Source organism: Aedes aegypti, chromosome 1 (assembly GCF_002204515.2).
Source record: "Aedes aegypti strain LVP_AGWG chromosome 1, AaegL5.0 Primary Assembly, whole genome shotgun sequence".
Taxonomy (NCBI): Eukaryota; Metazoa; Arthropoda; class Insecta; order Diptera; family Culicidae; genus Aedes; species Aedes aegypti.
Window position 1 is genome coordinate 285,750,724 of NC_035107.1, and position 19,387 is coordinate 285,770,110.

The 19,387-nt window shown below is 40.8% G+C and overlaps 1 protein-coding gene across 12 annotated transcripts in view; it reads right to left on the reverse strand.

Annotated features, from left to right (window-relative positions):
- Positions 1-19,387, reverse strand: part of LOC23687673 (multiple coagulation factor deficiency protein 2) — a 35,265-nt gene that overhangs the window by 1,231 nt on the left and 14,647 nt on the right. For 3 of the 12 annotated variants that reach the window (XM_021838062.1, XM_021838059.1, XM_021838057.1), the window contains exon 6: positions 6,565-7,353. The exons of the other annotated variants lie outside the window; for them this stretch is intronic. In XM_021838062.1, coding sequence (XP_021693754.1) covers positions 7,154-7,353 — 200 coding nt within the window. In that variant the 3' untranslated portion in view covers positions 6,565-7,153. Of the gene's footprint in view, positions 1-6,564; positions 7,354-19,387 lie in introns of those variants that run through there. 12 annotated transcript variants of the gene reach the window in all.

The window sequence follows — 19,387 nt, forward strand, 5'->3', positions numbered from 1 at the left end:
GTTTACACTATGACACAGTTTACAACACAGTAAGCGATGATTCGAACACGTGAGGTTCAATGAAGAGCGCTATCTGAACTTGCATTTATACAAAGTATGAATTGTTTTTTAGTGATTATTTCAATGCTTCCTTCAAGGATTCCACCAAAAAATCCTTCAAAGATTTAATTAACGATTCCTCCAGCGAAACTTCAGGAATTCCTAAATAGATTCTTTCAGAATTCTATTCCTTCGTTTACACTAGCAATTCCTCTAGAAATTATGAAAAGAAATTGCTTAAAAAATTCCTCCCAAGAATTTACTTTAGGGATACCATAAAAATTTTACCGGGAATTCCTCCTATTGACAATTTGATAGTGATTTCCCTAGGAATTCCTCCACAAACTTCACCAGAAAATCCTTTAGCGAATAATCCAAAAATTATTCCAGTCATTGCTTCAGGGATTCCTACACGATTTCTTACGAATTCTTACAGTGATTCTACGCAAAATTTCTCTGAATTCAAAATTACAGTGATTCTACGAGGAATATATCCAAGGATTTCACTGGAAAGCCTTCAGGGATTCCACAACAAATACTGCAAATGAATTCATCAAAACATCCTCCAGGATTCCACCAAGAGTTTCCTTAGAGATTGCGCTTGTATTTTTTGAGAGGTATCCTCAGGTTATCCGCCGGGGTTTCTTCTAGGAAATCTTCAATATTTTTTTTTTTAAAAGTCCTCAAGTGTTTCCTTCATTGATTCTTCCTGGAACCTCTGAGGCATTCGTCCTGGTATTTTTTCAAGAATCACTTGAAGGATCTACCAGAAATTCTTCCGAGGATTCCTGAAGAAATTTATCCATCAGTTTCTTCCAGTATATCTTGAAAGAATTTTGCTGTATTACATTTAAAATTTAATGTAAAAATATAGATCCCAATTTGAACCTTGACACTTTTGATCATGTTTGACATTCACTTAGTCGACAAAAAAACGCCACAGGAGTTCATCTTTTTAACACTGGGGTTGTTCCTATTTGTCATTTCGGAAGGGACACGGAAAACAAAATACACCCAAAATTTGAGTTTAAACCAAAGGGTGCGACAGGGCTTTAGGGCTCTTTCCCAGGTAAAATCACCGGAAAAGTATTGGTGGAGTTTCTGAAAGAATTTCAAGTGGAATCCCTATGAGAATTTCAGCCAAAATCCTTGAAGGTATTTCTAATGGAAATCCAAGAGAAGTATCTGGGCGAGTTCCAGATGGAATCCAAGGAGGAACGTCCGGTGGAATCCTTAGAGAAATCTCTGGAGGATTTTTAGTTGGATTCCTTAGAGCTCTAAAGGATTCTATCAGGATTTTTTGGTGGAACTTTTAGAGAAAATCTTTGCGAAATTTTGGAAGAAATTCTTAGTGGAATTACTCAAGGAATTCTTGGAGGAATTCCATTTTTAAATCTCAGGAGAAACTCTTAATAGAGTCACTAGAGGATGGTGGATTCCCTAATTACTGGTGAAATTCCCATAAGAAATTTGTGGTAAAATCCCTGGACGAACTCCTGATAACCCACAAGAATCCCTGAAAAATTCCGGTAGTTAAATCGTTATAGGAAATTTCTGGTAAAATCCCTAGAGATATTCCTGATAACCCTCGAGAATCCTTGGAGATATTCCGGTAGGAATTCCGAGATTATGTCCATGAGGAATTTCGGGAGGCATCCCTTGATTAATTCCGGGCCTTTGAGGAATTCCGGAAGGAATCACTTAAGAAATTCCTGGAGGGCTCTCTTGAAGAATTCCTAGAGGAATCCTTTGAAGAGTTCTCTAGAGAAATCTCTGAAGGAACTCCTGATAGAGCCATTGGAGGAACACTTTTTGTAATCCATGTAAGATTTCCTTATGTAATTCTTAGAGAATCTCCTGATAGAATCCTTTGGAAAAATTCTAGGTGGAATCTCTGAAGGAGCTCCTGATGGAATCCCTAGAGAACCTCCCGATAGAATCCTCTGGAGGAGTTCCAGATGGAATCTCTGAAGGAATTGCTGATGGAATCCCTGGAGAAACTTCTGGTGGAATTGCTAGAAGAACCCCTGATAGAATCACTGAAGGAGTTCCAGGTGGAACCCCTGAAGAAATTCTAGATGGAATCCCTGAAGGGATTCTAGATGGAATCCCAGAAGGAACTCCTGATAGAATCCCTAGAGGAACTTCTGAAAGAACCCCTGTAGGAATTCCAGATAGTATTTCTGAAGGGTGCAGGTCGTTAGGCCGAATGCTGTTAGGCCGAATGTCGTTAGGCCGAAAGGGCCGTTAGGCCGAAAGGGTCGTTAGGTCGAAATAACATTTGGTCATTTACTACTATTTCAAATGGCTAACACATTCATCAGTGTGTTTTCCTTCTTTTAATCGAAGGCTGTTCTTTCTAGTTATATTTCACAGTGGTTGTTGTGAGCTTCTAAATCCATTAGAACTATCAGCCATTTTCGGCCTAACGACCCTTTTGGCCTAACGGCATTCGGCCTAACAGGATAGAACCTTTCTGAAGGAACTCTTGGTGGAATCTCTCGAGGAACTCCTGATATAATCCCTAGAAGAACTTCCGATGTAATCCTTGGAGGAATTCCCAATGGAATATTTGGAGGACTCCTGATGGAATCCCTGAAGGAATTCCTAGCTGAATCCCAATAGGAAATCCTAATGGAATCCCTTGAGAAACTCCTGATGAAATCGCTAGAAGAACACCTGTGAAAAGACTTAGGGGAACTCCTGATGGAATCCTTAGAGAAAATTTTGATAGGATCCCTGGAGGAATTCAAGGTGGAATGCCTAAAAAAAACGAGTAATGACATCCCTGGATGAACTCCTAATGAAATCCCTAAGAGAATTCTTGATGTAATTTCCAAAAGAAGTCCTGATGTAATCCCTAGAAGAACTTCTGATATGATGCCTGGAGGAGCTCCTATAAAAGCTTTGAAGGAACTTCTCATGTAACCTCTAGAGAAACTTCTGATGAAATCCCTAGAAGAACTCCTATGCGAAGACTTAGGGGAACTCCTGATGGAATCTCTCGAAGAACTCATGTAAAAAGACTTAGAGGAACTCATGGAATTCCTAGAAAAACTTTTAATAGAATCCCTGGAGGAATTCCAGGTACAATATCTAAAGGAACTGTTAATGGAATCCCTGGATGAACTCTTGATGAAAGCCCTAGAATAACTCCTGTAAAAAGACTTAGGGGAACTCCTGATGGAATCCAGAGAAAAACTTTCGATAGATTCCCTGGAGGAATTCCAGGTGGAATATCTAAAGGAGCTATCAATGTAATCAGGAGGAACTCCCAATGAAATTCCTAAAATAAATCTTGATGTGATCCCCAGAAGAAGTCCTGATGTAATCTCTAGAAGAACTTCGGATGTGATCTTTGGAGGGGTTCCATGTGGAATCTCTGAAGGAACTTCTTATGTAATCTCTAGAGAAACTCCTGATGAAATCCCTATAACTCTCGTTGGTATTTCTGGAGGAATTCCTGAAGGAATACCTGATTGAATCTGTGGAGCAACTCCTTATGAAATCTCAAAAAGAAATGCTGATGCATTTCCATGAGGAAGTTCTGATGAAATCACTGTAGGAAATCAATTTCTGATAAGATTCCTGATAGAACTCCTAGGGATTATATCCTAGAGGAGCGCCTTATGATATATCTAGAAAAAATCCTATTGGAGTTTCTTGAGGAATTCCTGACGAAATCTCTTGATATAATCTCTGAATGAATTCCAGGTGGAATCTTTCAGGAAAGCAACTCTTGATGGAATCCCTGGATGAACTCCTGATGAAATCATCTGAAGAATTCTGATGGAAGCCCTGAAGGTACTCCTGATGGAAACATTTAACAGAATCATTGGACGAGCTCCTTATATAATCCCTAGAATATCTCATTATGGTATCCCTAAAGGAACTCCTGACAGAATCTCTGGAGTAACTCCAGATGGAATCGCTGAAGTAACACCTGATGGAATCCCCAAAGCAACATCTGATAGAATCCTCTGGCATTCCAGGTGAAAACTCTAAAAGGAACTGCTGATAGAATCCTCTGGAGGAATTCCAGGTGTAATCTCTGAAGGAACTCCTAATGGAATCGCTGGAGAAACTTCTGATGGAATTGTTAGAGAAACTCCTGATGGAATTTCAGGAGGAATTTCTGGTGGAATCCCTGAAGTAACTTCTGATTGAATCCCTAAAAGAGTTCCAAATGGTTCCCCTGAAGGAACTTCTTATGGAATCCCTGGAGTAATTCCAGGTGGAATCTCTGAAGGAACACCTGATGGAATGCCCAGAGCAATCTCTGACAGAATCCTCTGGTGGAATTCCAGGTAGAATCTCTAAAGGAACTCCTGATGGTATCACTGGAGATACCCCTGATGGAATCCTTAGAAGAGTTCTAGGTGGAACCCCTAAAGGAACTTCTTATGGAATCCCTGGATTAATCTAAGAGAATCTATGAGGTCGAAAGGACAAAAGGTCGAAGAACGAAAAAGGAGGGACAAAAGGTCGAAAATATTTTTTCAAAGAAGGAAAAATTTCCCACCAAGCAAATCACTTCCTGGTGAAATCATTGGAGGAACTGCTTATGTAATCCCTAGAATATCTTCTAGAAGAAAACCTGGATGAACTCCAGGTGTTATCTCTAAAGGAGCTCCTAACGGAATCGCTGGATTGGGATTGAATTGAGTTTGGATTTTAATTGGATATGGATTGGGTTTTGATTAGATTTTTATAGGATTTGGATTGAAAGGGATTTGTATTGGATTTGGAATGGATTTGAATTTTCATTGGATTGTGAATTTGTTGGAAATTCCTTTAGGGTATAGTTTTTTTTATAAATCATGTTTTCTGAAAGTCTTTTCTTTGTAGAATCGTTCTTGAATTTTTCAATTCAGTTCTGTACGACTTCAACAGATATTTCTTCAGGTGCCAGAGATAACTTCAAAAATTCTAGAGCAGCAGCTAAAAGTATTCTCAGAAGAGTATTTTCTTTAGGAAACATCTATTGAAATTTTGAAAAAAAAAAATCCTGCAATGATTTCGGAGGAATGCTTCGAGACATTCGTGAAACAACATTTCTTCGTATCTCTGAAACAAATTCTAGAAAAATCCCAGAATAAATTCTTGGAAGAACCTCTGCTGAAATCCCATCAAAATATTTGTAACAGATTTGTAATATATGAAAAAAAAATATTAAAAGTATATTCTGAAAGCATTTTAGGAAAAATAAATGAAAAAAAATGAACTACAAAAAAACTGATAAAATTACTATTCATTGAAGTTACTGCGGTGAAATTTATTAAGGAATTGAGAAGATTTTCAAAAAATTAACTGGAAAAAATTCTTAAATTAATCTTATACGAAAGCCTGAAAAAAATTCGAGAGTATGTCTAGAGGACTTGCCCATGGAATCTCGACAAAAAATTTAAGAACTTCCTGAAGGATTCATTTAGAGAAACCTCCAAGAGCAATTTCTGTAGGCACTTTCGCGAGAATCTTTAAGCCTGCAAAAATAAATGAAAATAATGATGATTACCAAAAGTTTGAAGGAACTGTTGACATTATCCCTAAAAATAGTTCAATATTTGAAAAAATATTCGGAAGGCATTTTTGAAAAAAAAAAAAAAAACAGACTAACACTGTTTTTGATAAAATTCCCGGAGAAATCATTGAAGGAAGTTCTGGAAAACATGCTGAAAGCGATTCTTATGAAAAAGGTAAGAGATTTCTAATGGAATCCCTGGAAAAGTTCCTGAAGGATTACTTGCTACCTTAGTAATATAAGCATTTTGTGTCTTTTTCTATTTCCATCATACATCATCCTTGAATTTGATATAGAAGGACGACCTTGTTTAACCAACGTAGACTGCGGTGGGGACAACTGATTTTGTAAACTCCAGTCTAATTCAGTGTGTTAACCGTATCCTTACAGAGTACAAAATTCGAGGAAAGTATCGAAAACCTATAAAAAATACTTGTTTTTAATTATGAAATGTGGTTTACGGCTAACCAGCCGAGTGGAAGTTTAACAACTACCGAAAAGCTAAACATTACATATAATTTGGAATTGGATTAGATGGACAAATTGATGTGAAGATTTGCGAAAAAGTTACACGTCTTCTCAGTGAGAATCGAACTCACGACTCCCCGATCTCTAGTTGGGGCGCGTTAACCACTACGCCATGAGAGGACTCATGAACGCAGAAGTCGTGAGTTCGATTCTCACTGAGAAGACGTGTAACTTTTTCGCAAATCTTCACATCAATTTGTCCATCTAATCCAATTGCAAATTATATGTAATGTTTAGCTTTTCGGTAGCTATAAAAAATGTTCTGCCAAAATATAGAACATTGATTGTGTTCTTTGAAATCTATCTATTCTTATCAATTGACGATGATTTCGAATGAACGCTTTGAAAAACCATAGAAAAAATAGTATAAAACGAGCTCACCAACCAAGCATTGTCATCGACTAAAGTACGAAACCTTCCATCTCACAACGAACTTTTTTGTGCAATCAGTATCACTTGCTTTGTATTTGTCATTGTTCATATTCGCACACAATTGCATTCATATATGTTCTCACCTTTTTTGTTTTATTTTGTTACAAAAATACAGTCCTCACAAAAGTCAAATGCTCTCATACGAATGATTTGTTAAGTAGATTTGCTTACTCCTGCCTCACAGTACTACAGTTTTTTTCGTAATTCTTAATATAATTCCTACTAACATGCCTACGGTACGCTCTCATTGTAACTCGTTTTGTCGGCGAATTCTCGCGAAAAAGAGAAACAAAGGGAAAAGATAGCTACAACTACTTGGAAAATAGAAAAGTACCATCTTGCGTCAGATTTCGCCAAAAAGGAAAAGAAAGACTTTTGTGCGATTGCAAAAGCACAGGAATGTTCAACATTTCCGAAATACTGGACGTAAGTAGTAAGAGCTGAGTACGAAAACACAAGAAAATACCAACAACTTATATAGAAATAGAGCACAAATTGTAACAAATCTCATATGGCTCGGTCTCGATAGTATCAGTTAAGGTCGGAGATTCAGACCCCCGATTCGCAGTTTGAGACGGGGGTGGGAAGTGGGGGAGCGGTGGGGCTGGGTGACGCCAACCGGCCGCTAGTTCACTACTGCTGGGGTGCACCCTGCGCTCCCTGAGTGGCCGCCTTGTGCTGTGCCCGCACAAACTCCGGATAGTCGATGAACCCGTCCCGGTTGTGATCGTCCGAGCTGAGAATGGGATCGATCAGCGCCGACAGTTCATCGTTGGAGAAGATTTTGTCCTGGTGGCCGGGCTGGCCGGTCTGTTCCTGGTTTTTGCTTTCCTCTGTTCGGGGGGGTGGTGGGGCAGAGAGGTGGGGGTTGAGGGATGAAAGAAAATACACACGAAAATCCAAAAGCATTAGGGCGTGAGCATTCAGCGATTAAATCGTGCGATGGTTCAGCCAAAATAAAACGAAAGCAATACTACTGAGTAAAACATTTGTATACCAGGATTCTCGGGTGGCAACTAGTTCACAGACAGCAACGCCTGGCCTCCGGCCGGATTGCAGGACAAAATCGTTTCCATTATTCTATTCGGCGAAAAAATGTGCACCTACGTTCAGTATTCAGTTCCGATAAATAAATAAATAAATAAATGTAGTTTGCATACAAGTACTACTATTTAAGGTGAAGGTTCATTGAGCACGTAAACATAATGTTGCCACCCACTCGAGCCACCCGCTGAAGCACCCTCTCGAGCCACCCAACAAGGCGGAGCACAATGTTATGTGCGTCGGCCAAAAATAAATCATCATGTTTCATGATCCACCAACAAAATTATGAAGGTAGTGTTACTTGCACACGTTTCATACAAAGGTATTATTGTCGATATGAATTCATCAACAACTTCATAAAAACTCAAAATCACAATTTATTTCATTTGGTAGTGAAAACATGTTTTTTGACCAAAATTATAAGCATTTTTCACACCATGCGTGTGTTGTTTACTATTTTTTGGCAGTTTTTCCTCTCTTCTCTCGCTTCTCACGGACGGAGAAAGTTGCCATCAGTATGCATTTGAATTCTACAGTCAATTGTACTGTATAATATCTTATATTCATTTTTGCTGTTAAATTGCGTCGTACATTGTTTTTCTCACGCATAAAAATGTTTTGCAACACTTGTGACATTGTACTTCCTTTGAGTATTATGAAATTGTAAAATACGTGGTTGTAGCAAGTGTATGAATATCCAAACCATTCTAATTGCAAACATAAAAACTGGCATCACTTCCAATCAGTGAGAGCGGCGCATCCGAATCATAAACAATGTTGGCTCAGTGAATTTGCGTTCCGGTGCTGTTTTCGAGCACAAATTGATCAATATAAGTGATTTATTGCTCCCAGGAGCATCGTGCTTGAATAATCAAAGTGTTTCAAGTATCGCATTAGATTTTTGAATTGCTACGGTGAGTAGAAATACGATTAAAAGTGAGTTTTGAACGAGCACCGAAAAGCCAGCAAACAATATCTCGGTGCGTGAAGAAGAAGCGATTCGGAAGTGCGTGGTATTTTACAACACAAATCACAGCAATAACTATGTATTTGCATTCAAAAACTGGTGATTTGTGAAAAACATATAATGGAATGCTTAAGAAACCACCGCTCTACAATAAGGTTAGTAACTTCAAATAATCATTTTTTATGATCGCTCTCCAAAACACTGAGAGAAGTGTGGGAGGAGGGAGCGGAAAGCGAAGGGGGAAGTAAGGTGCCATATTAGAGGCCATTTTGGTACTCATGGGGATATGTCCTTAATCAGTCCTAGTCAAAACAGGGCAGGGATAAGTATGAGAGCATTGTGACGGACGAACATGAGGTGATCGAAAGGTGTAAGTAGCTCTTCAATGAACACTTGAATGGTGCTGAAACGCAGGCAATGAGAGTTAAGCCCAAGTAACCAAATAGCCCTGCGTGCTAATATAGTGCTATTAGCCGTATAACAGCCCTATAAGGCCAAAAAGACAAATCAGCCAAGCATGACAAGCCTTACAAAAATGTCGGAGGACTCATACAAAAAAAAAACGTGACAAAGGGGAGGAGGGGTGAAAAAAGTTGAAATTTAGCGTGTCATAATTTGTGTACCATCCCTAAACACTGGGATTGACCCACACTGAGGAAAGCAAACGTAAGACTGTCATAAGATTTGCTTATGGAATTACGACACAAGAAAAATCTTTGAAATTCATAAGACCATCGTATGGCTTTCGGCAGATGTTGTTTCCATAATACACCTCGAAGGAATTTCGTAAGATGGTCTTATGAACCAGCATTGACTTGATAACAAAATCCATAGATAGTCTTATGAATTACGTTCTGATCCATTCTTGGTTCCATAAGACTGTCTTGTGTAATTTGAGCTTTAGATTATAAATTTCAATGAATGAATAATACTAATCCGCGTTGAAAAATAGGTTAACCAACTTGGGAAAATCAAATTTTCATCCATTTTGTCATGTCGCAATTCGATTAAAGCACTTTACTGTAAGCATTAGAATCGATTTGCGATACGACAAAATGGATTAAAATTCGATTTTCTCTAGTTGGCTAACCTATTTTGAACGCGAAGAAGTATATTATAGCAGCGAAACATTATTGAGAAATGTTGCGAAGAACGCCTGAATTGGTGCAGGTTTACGTTAGGGGCGGATCAATGGATGAGGGGGGTTTGTGATTTCTTACGCGTCATACAAATTGTTTTGAATTTTCATTCAAAAATCTTATTCTTTGGATCCAATTTCTTAATCTGATCGAAAGAGAAAGTGTTAGTCACAGCGGAATTGATGATAAATAGAAAATATTTACCCTTTGATGCATTAGAAACGGAGTCAGCCAGCGACAAATCAGCAAACACGTCCATTTCGGAAGCCATATTGAATTTCTGATAGTGAAATGGCTGTACCGAGAATATTTGCCTCACGTGGTTCTTCACAATGATGAGCAATGGGGTTCATAAGCGTTCTTATGACATTGGCAATTGATTGTTATGAAAAAATTACACTTGTCTTATGAATCTTAATCTCGTCGAATGAAATACGCAAGTGTCTTATGAACCAACAAAAAAATAATAAAAAACGCGTTCATTAGTGTGATCTTATGAAAATCATGCGAGATTTTTGCCTCAGTGCAGGGGGAATTTTTGAAGCAAACCCAAGTTACTGGAGCTATCACTGTTGTAGTGTATTGGCATCACTGAAAGCAGTATTCGTGGATACCGTGATTTTTACCTGACTACGGTTGCTACCGATCATAGTTAGTGCTGCTGAAATGTAGCGATCAGAAAATAAGTTTATAAGAGAACATCGAATAAACCAGAAGCAAAACTTAATTTGTATATTATGTTAGACGTCACAGTTTGGCGACGAAAAAATCAAATTTTCAAGATTCCGTCATGAATATGATGCCTCCGGAGTTCAACGTCGGCGATTCCTGGCCACTTTACCAGTAACGGCTGGAAAGATTCTTCGTGGCCTACGAACTCAACGATGAAGCGGACGATGAGGGGCGAGCTTCGTTCCTGCTCAATAAGTTAACCGACAGATTTTTATAGACATTTCGCCATACAATAGTCCAAAGGTTTTTTAAGAGCACATTTCTGAGGAACCATTTTGAATAATTTTATGAGAAAATATTAATGAATATCAAGAAACATATTCCATCATCCATGGTTTTAAAGTCCATTTTGCATCGAAAAGAGACTTTCGTCAAAAATTGAGACTTTTTGGAGATTGCTAGCAGATACTGTGAAAGTTTGGCTAAATACTCCACGTGTTAGGGGGGTCCTATCATTGAATTATATATAGCAAGTGCAATGCAATGATAGATTTTCATAAACATTGTTTCGGTTTTGAGCAAAATAACTGGTTTTCAAAATTCGTAAAACGATTATGGTTATTTTCCTCTTAAACAGGGCTGATAGTGACTGAGTTTTTTGAAAATAAGAAACATTGAAGACCATTTGCCTGGACAAGAGATCATAAAGAAATTACGGAATAAGTGTTTGATTCTTTAGAGGATCTCACCATACATATCACCAATATTTTTAGTTTTTTAATTTCTCGTGATATTATATCAAGTATTACTGCTTGTATTACTTTATCTATTTTTTCACGGTATTCTCACGATTCACGAATTGTACATATGGTACGAAAATTTTGACAAAGCTTCCATCAAATATTACTTTTAAATTTCTTTAGGAGTTCATTTAGTGATTCTGCAACATACTTTCTTAGCAATTCTACCAAGAATTCTCGCATAATTTGTGATCTCGCCCTTAAAGCTATTGGTAACCGAGTGTGTAGCTTGTTGTTACTGATCAAACGAATGGATTTACACGTTATTCACCAATGCTACGATGAAGAGAAGATACTCCTCTATCTCCCAGTGGTGTTAGTTTTCATCCTGGTCCATTAATTTGCTTAAAAACAAGGAGCTACACACTCGGTTGCGAGATCACAAATTATGCGAGAATTTTGCTTAAGATACCTTCAAGAATGCAACCTAGATTACTCCAGAAATTACCTTAGGGATATCACCCGTGTTGTTGCCAACACTGCCTCGCCGTATTGTCTTTGTATTAGATGGATTGTTTCAACGGAGCTAAACGATCTCTCACTTGGACGGTTGAAACTCATAGAATCTAGAGCGTGAATGTGCTACAGTAATACCTCCATGAATCGATGTTCCATGACTCGATATCGACTCATACTAGAAACGAAATATCATGGTTACTATGATGGTCCCTAGAAACAGCTTTCTAAAGGATTACTGTTCCATGACTCGATATTTCCATGAGTCGATGGTCCCTTCAACATCGACTCATGGAGGTTTCACTGTATAAGAAGCTTAGTTAAATTATTGAATTTTCCCTAATTATCTAAAATCTTTGCGAATAGTTAAATATGTAACACGATCATTACATCTAAACTTTATCAACTATTGTATCACAGTAAGTTATCACAGTTTCGTTAAATCTAGTTTTCTTAAAACTAATCTAAAATTACATCGCAGATATGTATACTGTACGATCATCGAGGCAATGGGCGATTTTATAAGATATTTGAACCTCAACACCGAAATTTGTAAGTTGAATTCTCCTATAGTGAACTGAATTAACTAATAAAATGAACTATTCCAGCTTACAGCTGATCCGCAGCCACATCACGGAGTTTGCGAGCTGCTCAATAGAATTCGGTCGAAAGCACCCCTCTTTGTTCCCGCAACAACCCGGAAGACCGTTAACATAAAATCCTAATCCTATCCTTTCCTAATTCCTGTCAATAATTTCCCTTTCTCCAAGATTCCAGTATTGAACACCTTCAAGTTTTGGATCAGTAATTCCCTTAAGGCTGCTTCCAGGGATTTATTAGGATTGGTTCCAAAATTATCGTTCAGGATTTCTGTTGAGGCGACAGATGGCGGACCGGTCACCTCTCGGGACGATAACGGCTCAGATCAACCCTGTGCTTGAAGTAGTACAAACTGTCATCTTCGACTAGAGTGACGTGGTAGAATTAGATTAATCAACCAGAATTGTGCTTTGCGAAATCATTTATGAACTCTTACTAAATTTAACTACGAATTGTTAACCTATCCAACACTACAATGTAAGTCCCTTTGATTAATGTAAAGAATTTGCACCTAATAATTGAATTATAGCTTTACAGCTAGTGTAACTACGCTAAAAGACGTGTTGAGTTTTTTCTAACCTCCTCGTGAAGAAGTTTCCACGACATTCTGTAAAGATTGTAACCTTGAACGGTTCATCGCCAAGCTTGGAGGATGCCTCAAAACAAGGACAAATCCGGAACTGATCCAAAAGCCAGTTGTCCACTGTGCAAAGAGCCGGACACTGATACTATGGTTGCCTGTGACCGGTGCAATCTATGGTATCACTTTCGATGCGTGAGCGTTGGAGAATCCGTTGCCGATCGTGACTGGAGCTGTCCCAGTTGTGTACGGGAAATATACGACATTTCAATAACGAAAATAGGAGACGATCAGTTATCTCGTCAGTCTCATAATGTGAGTACAACGTCGTCAGTTCGGGCCGCCAGAGCGGCATTGGAGTTACAGCGTTTGGAGGAACAAAAACGTTTGGACATGGACCGTATTGCAGCAGAAAGCAAACGTAAGGAACAAGAAGCAGCCCTGGTACGCACACGCTTAGAGCAAGAAAAGGCCCAGCGTGAAAAGGAGCAAGCTCTAGTAGAACAACAATTAGAGGATGAGAAGCAACGCGCGGAAGCACTCAAAAAGCTGGAGGACCTGTACCTGCAAAGAAAATATGAAATTTTGAACGCCCAGTTGGAAGGATCCGTCAGCGAGAAGAAATCCATCAGTGTAAACGGAGCTGCTCGAGCTCGGCAATGGGTAGATGTATGTAACCTCAACTTTGTACCGGATGACCACGTCCCGGATCCCGATTCGATGAAACAATCCGAGCGGAAGACTGGAACTGTCCCAAAGCAGCATCCGAGGAAAGACGACATACGAAATCTACAGCCGCTACACAACTCAACCCCATTAGTGGAAGAACTAGTTCAACCCATTCAACGTCAAGAACGATTATCGAGCCTACAACCGGTCGTGAGTACCGAAGCACCTTTGAACCTGCAGTCGTCTGGTGGGGCAGCTGCTCGTTTTACAAGATTTAGCATACCCAATCGTTCACAAGAGGCAGCAAACAGCGCGCAGATGCCGTCAATTAGCGACAATCGATTTCGATCACATCAAGAAGCAACGATGCACGGAGGTTCGAACACGCAACCTCAGATCCCCATCCTATCGAACGCACAACTAGCTGCTCGTCAAGTGCTAACGAAAGACCTTCCCAGTTTTACTGGAAAGCCAGAAGACTGGCCTGTGTTCATAAGCTGCTTTGAGACGGGGACTAGAGAATGCGGGTTTTCCAATGCAGAGAACTTAATCCGTTTGCAGCGTAGCTTGAGAGGTCCTGCGTTAGAGGCAGTTAAGAGCAGGTTGTTACTGCCAAATGCAGTTCCACGGGTGATAGAGACATTAAGAATGTTGTATGGCAGACCCGATGTCTTGATCAATACCCTTCTCTGCAAGATCAGAAGTACTCCGTCACCGAAGGAAGGCAGACTTGATTCACTCATTAACTACTGCATGGCCGTTCAAAATTATTGTGATCATCTAGTGGCAGCTGGACAAGAGAATCACCTTTCTAATCCGTCCCTTCTACAAGAGCTGGTGGGAAAATTACCCGCAGACATCAAATTGAAGTGGGTCGACTATAAAGATGCAGCAGGAGCAATGGATCTAGGTGTATTCGGGGAGTTCATGACCGACATTATGAGAAAGGCAAGTGAGGTAACAGTGTATTGTCCCGGAGTATGTTCAACGGACAAAGTGGAAGAAGCAAGATCGCGTAGCAGTGGACAAACCGTCAAGGGCTACTACCATCATGACTCCGAGGAATGGGACGAAGCTAAAGAAGTTCAACGTCCAAACGTAAAGGTTTGCGTAATCTGTGACAAGGCAGGTCATCATGTGGAACAGTGTGTCAAATTCGATAAATTTTCTGCAGATGAGAGATGGAAAGCTGTTAGACTACACGATTTGTGCAGATCCTGCCTGAAAAGTCATTCCCCGTGGCCGTGTCGCCGTCCTAAAGAATGTTCCATATCCGGTTGCAGAGTCCGTCACCATCCCCTATTGCACTATCCAACAAACACCTCAAGGTTCACTACAACCGGCTCTCAAAATCACCACAGCGTAAGTCATAAAGCGATTTATAGAATTATTCCTGTGACGGTCTACGGAGTCTCGGACCCAATACACACCTACGCATTGTTGGACGAAGGTTCGGAAGTCACAATGATAGAAAAGTCTTTAGCAGATCAACTTGGACTGAGAGGAATTTCCGATCCGCTGCATTTACGATGGACCGGAGATATAACGCGAGTCGAAAGTGAGTCCCGTGTAATAAATTTGCGTATTTCCGGTAGAGGCAAAGCGAAACAATATGATCTAGTCAACGCCAGGACTGTCAACAAGTTGGAGCTACCGATTCAGTCCATTAAACTGCATGAACTCGTCGATGTCTATCCGCATCTCCACGGATTACCCATTGAAGACTATGAAAACGCTCGACCATTGTTGCTTATAGGGCTCGAAAATCTGTTTTTGGCTGCTCCCCTCAAAATTCGCGAAGGGCCACGCGGACTCCCTATAGCGACCAAAACGAGACTGGGCTGGTGTATTTATGGTGGTCAATCGTCCATCCAAATCGACTTGGCTCGTCGTGCGTTCCACATAAAGCGTGTGGACAAAGAACACGATCTCCACGATCTAGTAAAGCAGTATTTTCTTGCGGATAGTTTGGGAATCGCGCCATCGACCGTTATATTGGAATCCGACGAAGACAAGAGAGCCCGATCATTGTTGTCGTCTACAACGCGCCGTATTGCAGGAGGTTTTGAAACGGGCATTTTGTGGAAACACGATGAAATATGTTTTCCTAACAGCTACCCTATGGCTCTAAGCCGTTGGAAAAGCCTCGAGCGAAAGATCAACAAAGATCCGATACTGGCAGCTCGGGTTGCAGAACAAATAGCCAGTTATTTAGATAAGGGTTATGCAAGACGTGTAAAACCTAATGAATTAGCAGAGTCCAATCAAGACAAAATATGGTTCCTTCCGCTGGGGCTCGTATTGAACCCGAAGAAGCCAGAAAAACTCCGGCTTATTTGGGACGCTGCCGCTGAAGTCCGTGGCACATCTTTCAACACGATGGTTCTTAAGGGCCCTGATCTGCTAACACCATTAGCGGAAGTCATATACCGCTTTCGCAGTCGCAGATACGCAATTGCCGGAGACATCAAAGAGATGTATCATCGATTCAAGATTCGCCCTGAAGATCAACTGTCCCAGCTTTTTCTTTATAGAGAGAAATGTTGCGAGGAGCCAACAATATTCGTTATGTGTTCCGCCACCTTCGGTTCCGCTTGTTCTCCATGTTCGGCGCACTACATCAAAAATCTTAATGCCAAGGAACATCAAGCCCAATATCCGGAAGCAGCGGAAGCAATTATAAATGGGCACTATGTTGACGATTTTTTAGATAGCCGTGACACCATTGAAGAAATCGTTCAACTGACAACCGATGTGAAATTCGTACATCAACAAGGAGGGTTTGAAATACGGAACTTTGTCTCGAATTCTCCGGAAGTCAGAGCCCGTTTGGGAGAGTCTGATAAGACATCTGTAAAGGAATGGAAACCAGATAATCACGAGCATACCGAATCTATTTTGGGATTGCGTTGGTTACCATACGTAGACCAGATTACTTTCTCTGCGCCAATGTTGCCAGCATCTCTATTAGACGGTAGCATTCGTCCCACCAAAAGACAAGTCCTTCGCGTGGTGATGAGTTTATATGACCCACTTGGTTTCCTGGCAGCCTTTGTGGTCCACGGAAAAATAATCATTCAAACACTTTGGCGTTCCAACTGTGGTTGGGATGATCAGATTGACGATAGCAGTTACAAGGACTGGAAAAGATGGATAGCCTTTCTTCCGAAACTTTCCGAGGTAAAAATTCCTAGAGCATACTTTGGAACTACGGTCATAGCACAATGTCAATCTTTGCAACTACATGCTTTCATGGACGCAAGTGACACTGCATTTGCTTGCGTTGTATATCTGCGATATATTGAAGATGGAATGCCGAAATGCACCTTGGTTGGGGGTAAATCAAAGGTGGCCCCCTTGAAGACTCTGTCCATCCCAAGGCTAGAATTACAAGCCGCAGTAATGGGTGCCCGTTTGACACGGTCAATTATTCAAGGTCATCGAATTTCAATACCGCGACGATTTCTGTGGACGGATAGTACCACTGTACTCCATTGGATCCACTCAGATACTCGCAAATATCGTCCATTCGTTGCTTGTCGGATCGGTGAAATATTAGAATCCACCGAACTGAGCGAGTGGAATTATGTCCCATCATCGGAGAATGTAGCCGACGAAGCCACTAAATGGGGACATGGGCCCTGCTTCGACCCACAAAGCAGATGGTTTCAAGGTCCCATGTTCCTGCGCCGATCGGAAGAGTTTTGGCCAAAACAATCGTGGAAAGGAGCAGAAATAACGGAACTAACAACCGAACTACGCTCAGTGCACACACATCGACGTGAAAGTTCCTTGGAAGAAATTATTGACGTACTCCGCTTTTCAAAGTGGGAAAGATTGCTACGATCACTAGCATACGTGTTTAAATTTGGGAGCCGTTCAAAGAACCATGTAGAGTCTAGTAAGCTGACGATTGATCAAGAGTTCCTGTTGAAATCCGAAAAGGCATTGTGGAAAATGGTTCAGTCCGCAACGTATCCAGAGGAGATTGCCATGCTGCAGAGTCATCATTATAATCAAAAGCCTTCGGGGGCGGTGTCGGTATCGAGCCCGTTATACAAGTTGTCGCCAATGGTTGATGAAGATGGTGTTATTCGCATGGATGGTCGTATCGGCGCCGCCCCCAATGTGCCGATTGAAGCTAAGTATCCAGTAATACTAGCTGCGAACCATCCAGTAACCATTCTCTTTATAGATTACTATCATCGCAAGTTCAACCACCAGAATCGAGAGTTAGTAGTCAACGAACTTAGGCAAAGGATCTACGTTCCGGGGCTGAGAAATTTGGTGAAAAAGGTTAGCGCCAGATGTCAGTGGTGCAAGGTGTACACCACGACTCCAAGGCCTCCAAAGATGGGCCCACTTCCTCGGACTAGACTGGAAGCATTTCAACGTCCATTCACGTATATCGGGCTTGATTATTGTGGTCCAATGTACGTCAAGCAAGGTCGAAGTCACGTGAAAAGATGGATCGCAGTTTTCACTTGCCTTTCAACCCGTGCGATTCATTTAGAAGTAGCCTATAGCCTGACATCTGTGTCTTGCAAGATGTGCATCCGACGTTTCATCGCTAGGAGGGGAGCACCTGTTGAGATATACTCAGACAACGGTACCAACTTCCGTGGTGTTGCGAATGAGTTACAGGCTCAACTCCAAGCAATACACCACGACTGTGCTGAGTCCTTCACTAACACCCATTCAAGATGGAAGTTCCATCCTCCAGCCGCACCTCACATGGGAGGGGTGTGGGAACGATTGGTACGATCGATAAAAACGGCGCTTTGTTCATTCACATCCGTACCGAATCTACCAGACGACGAAACCTTCGAGACTGTAATACTGGAAATAGAGAGTATGATCAATAGCAGGCCCTTGACGTACATTCCCCTGGAATTTCCAAACCAAGAAGCGCTCACCCCTAATCATTTTTTACTGGGTGATTCCAACGGAGTTCGACAGCCACCAAAAGAACCAGTGGCTTCTGGAGCTTGTCTTCGTAATAGCTGGGATTTGGCTCGACGTATGCTTGATGGATTCTGGCAACGGTGGTTACGAGAATACTTACCAACGATTGCACGACGAACGAAGTGGTTCAAGGACACGAAACCAATCGAGATCGGTGACCTTGTGTTTTTAGCCGATGAGCTCAAACGCAACAGTTGGGTACGAGGTAAGGTCGTTGGAGTTACTCCTGGTAGGGATGGTATATCTAGACAAGCAAGAGTAAAAACGATGTTCGGAGAGTTCAGACGACCAACTGCCAAGCTCGCCGTTATCGACGTGATGAACAAAGTTGAGACTGCATCCGGAGGGACCCTCACCCAGTCTCACGGGCCGGGGATTGTTGAGGCGACAGATGGCGGACCGGTCACCTCTCGGGACGATAACGGCTCAGATCAACCCTGTGCTTGAAGTAGTACAAACTGTCATCTTCGACTAGAGTGACGTGGTAGAATTAGATTAATCAACCAGAATTGTGCTTTGCGAAATCATTTATGAACTCTTACTAAATTTAACTACGAATTGTTAACCTATCCAACACTACAATGTAAGTCCCTTTGATTAATGTAAAGAATTTGCACCTAATAATTGAATTATAGCTTTACAGCTAGTGTAACTACGCTAAAAGACGTGTTGAGTTTTTTCTAACCTCCTCGTGAAGAAGTTTCCACGACAATTTCCATGAGATTTCAACCAGAAACCTCTTCAAGGATACCTTCAAGAATTACTCCAGAGATACTTCCTAGGATTGCTTCAGAAATTCCTTAAGAAATTTTGGAATTCCTCTGGAAATTTCTCCAAGGAAAGTAATAGTAGGATTTTTTTTTAATCCGGGAGGTAACCTCAGACTATTTTTTTTTAAGAAGTCCTTCAAGGATTGCTGAAAGAACTTTTGGGCAAGTTATAGAGGCATTTTTGTATAAATATCTCAGATAATAA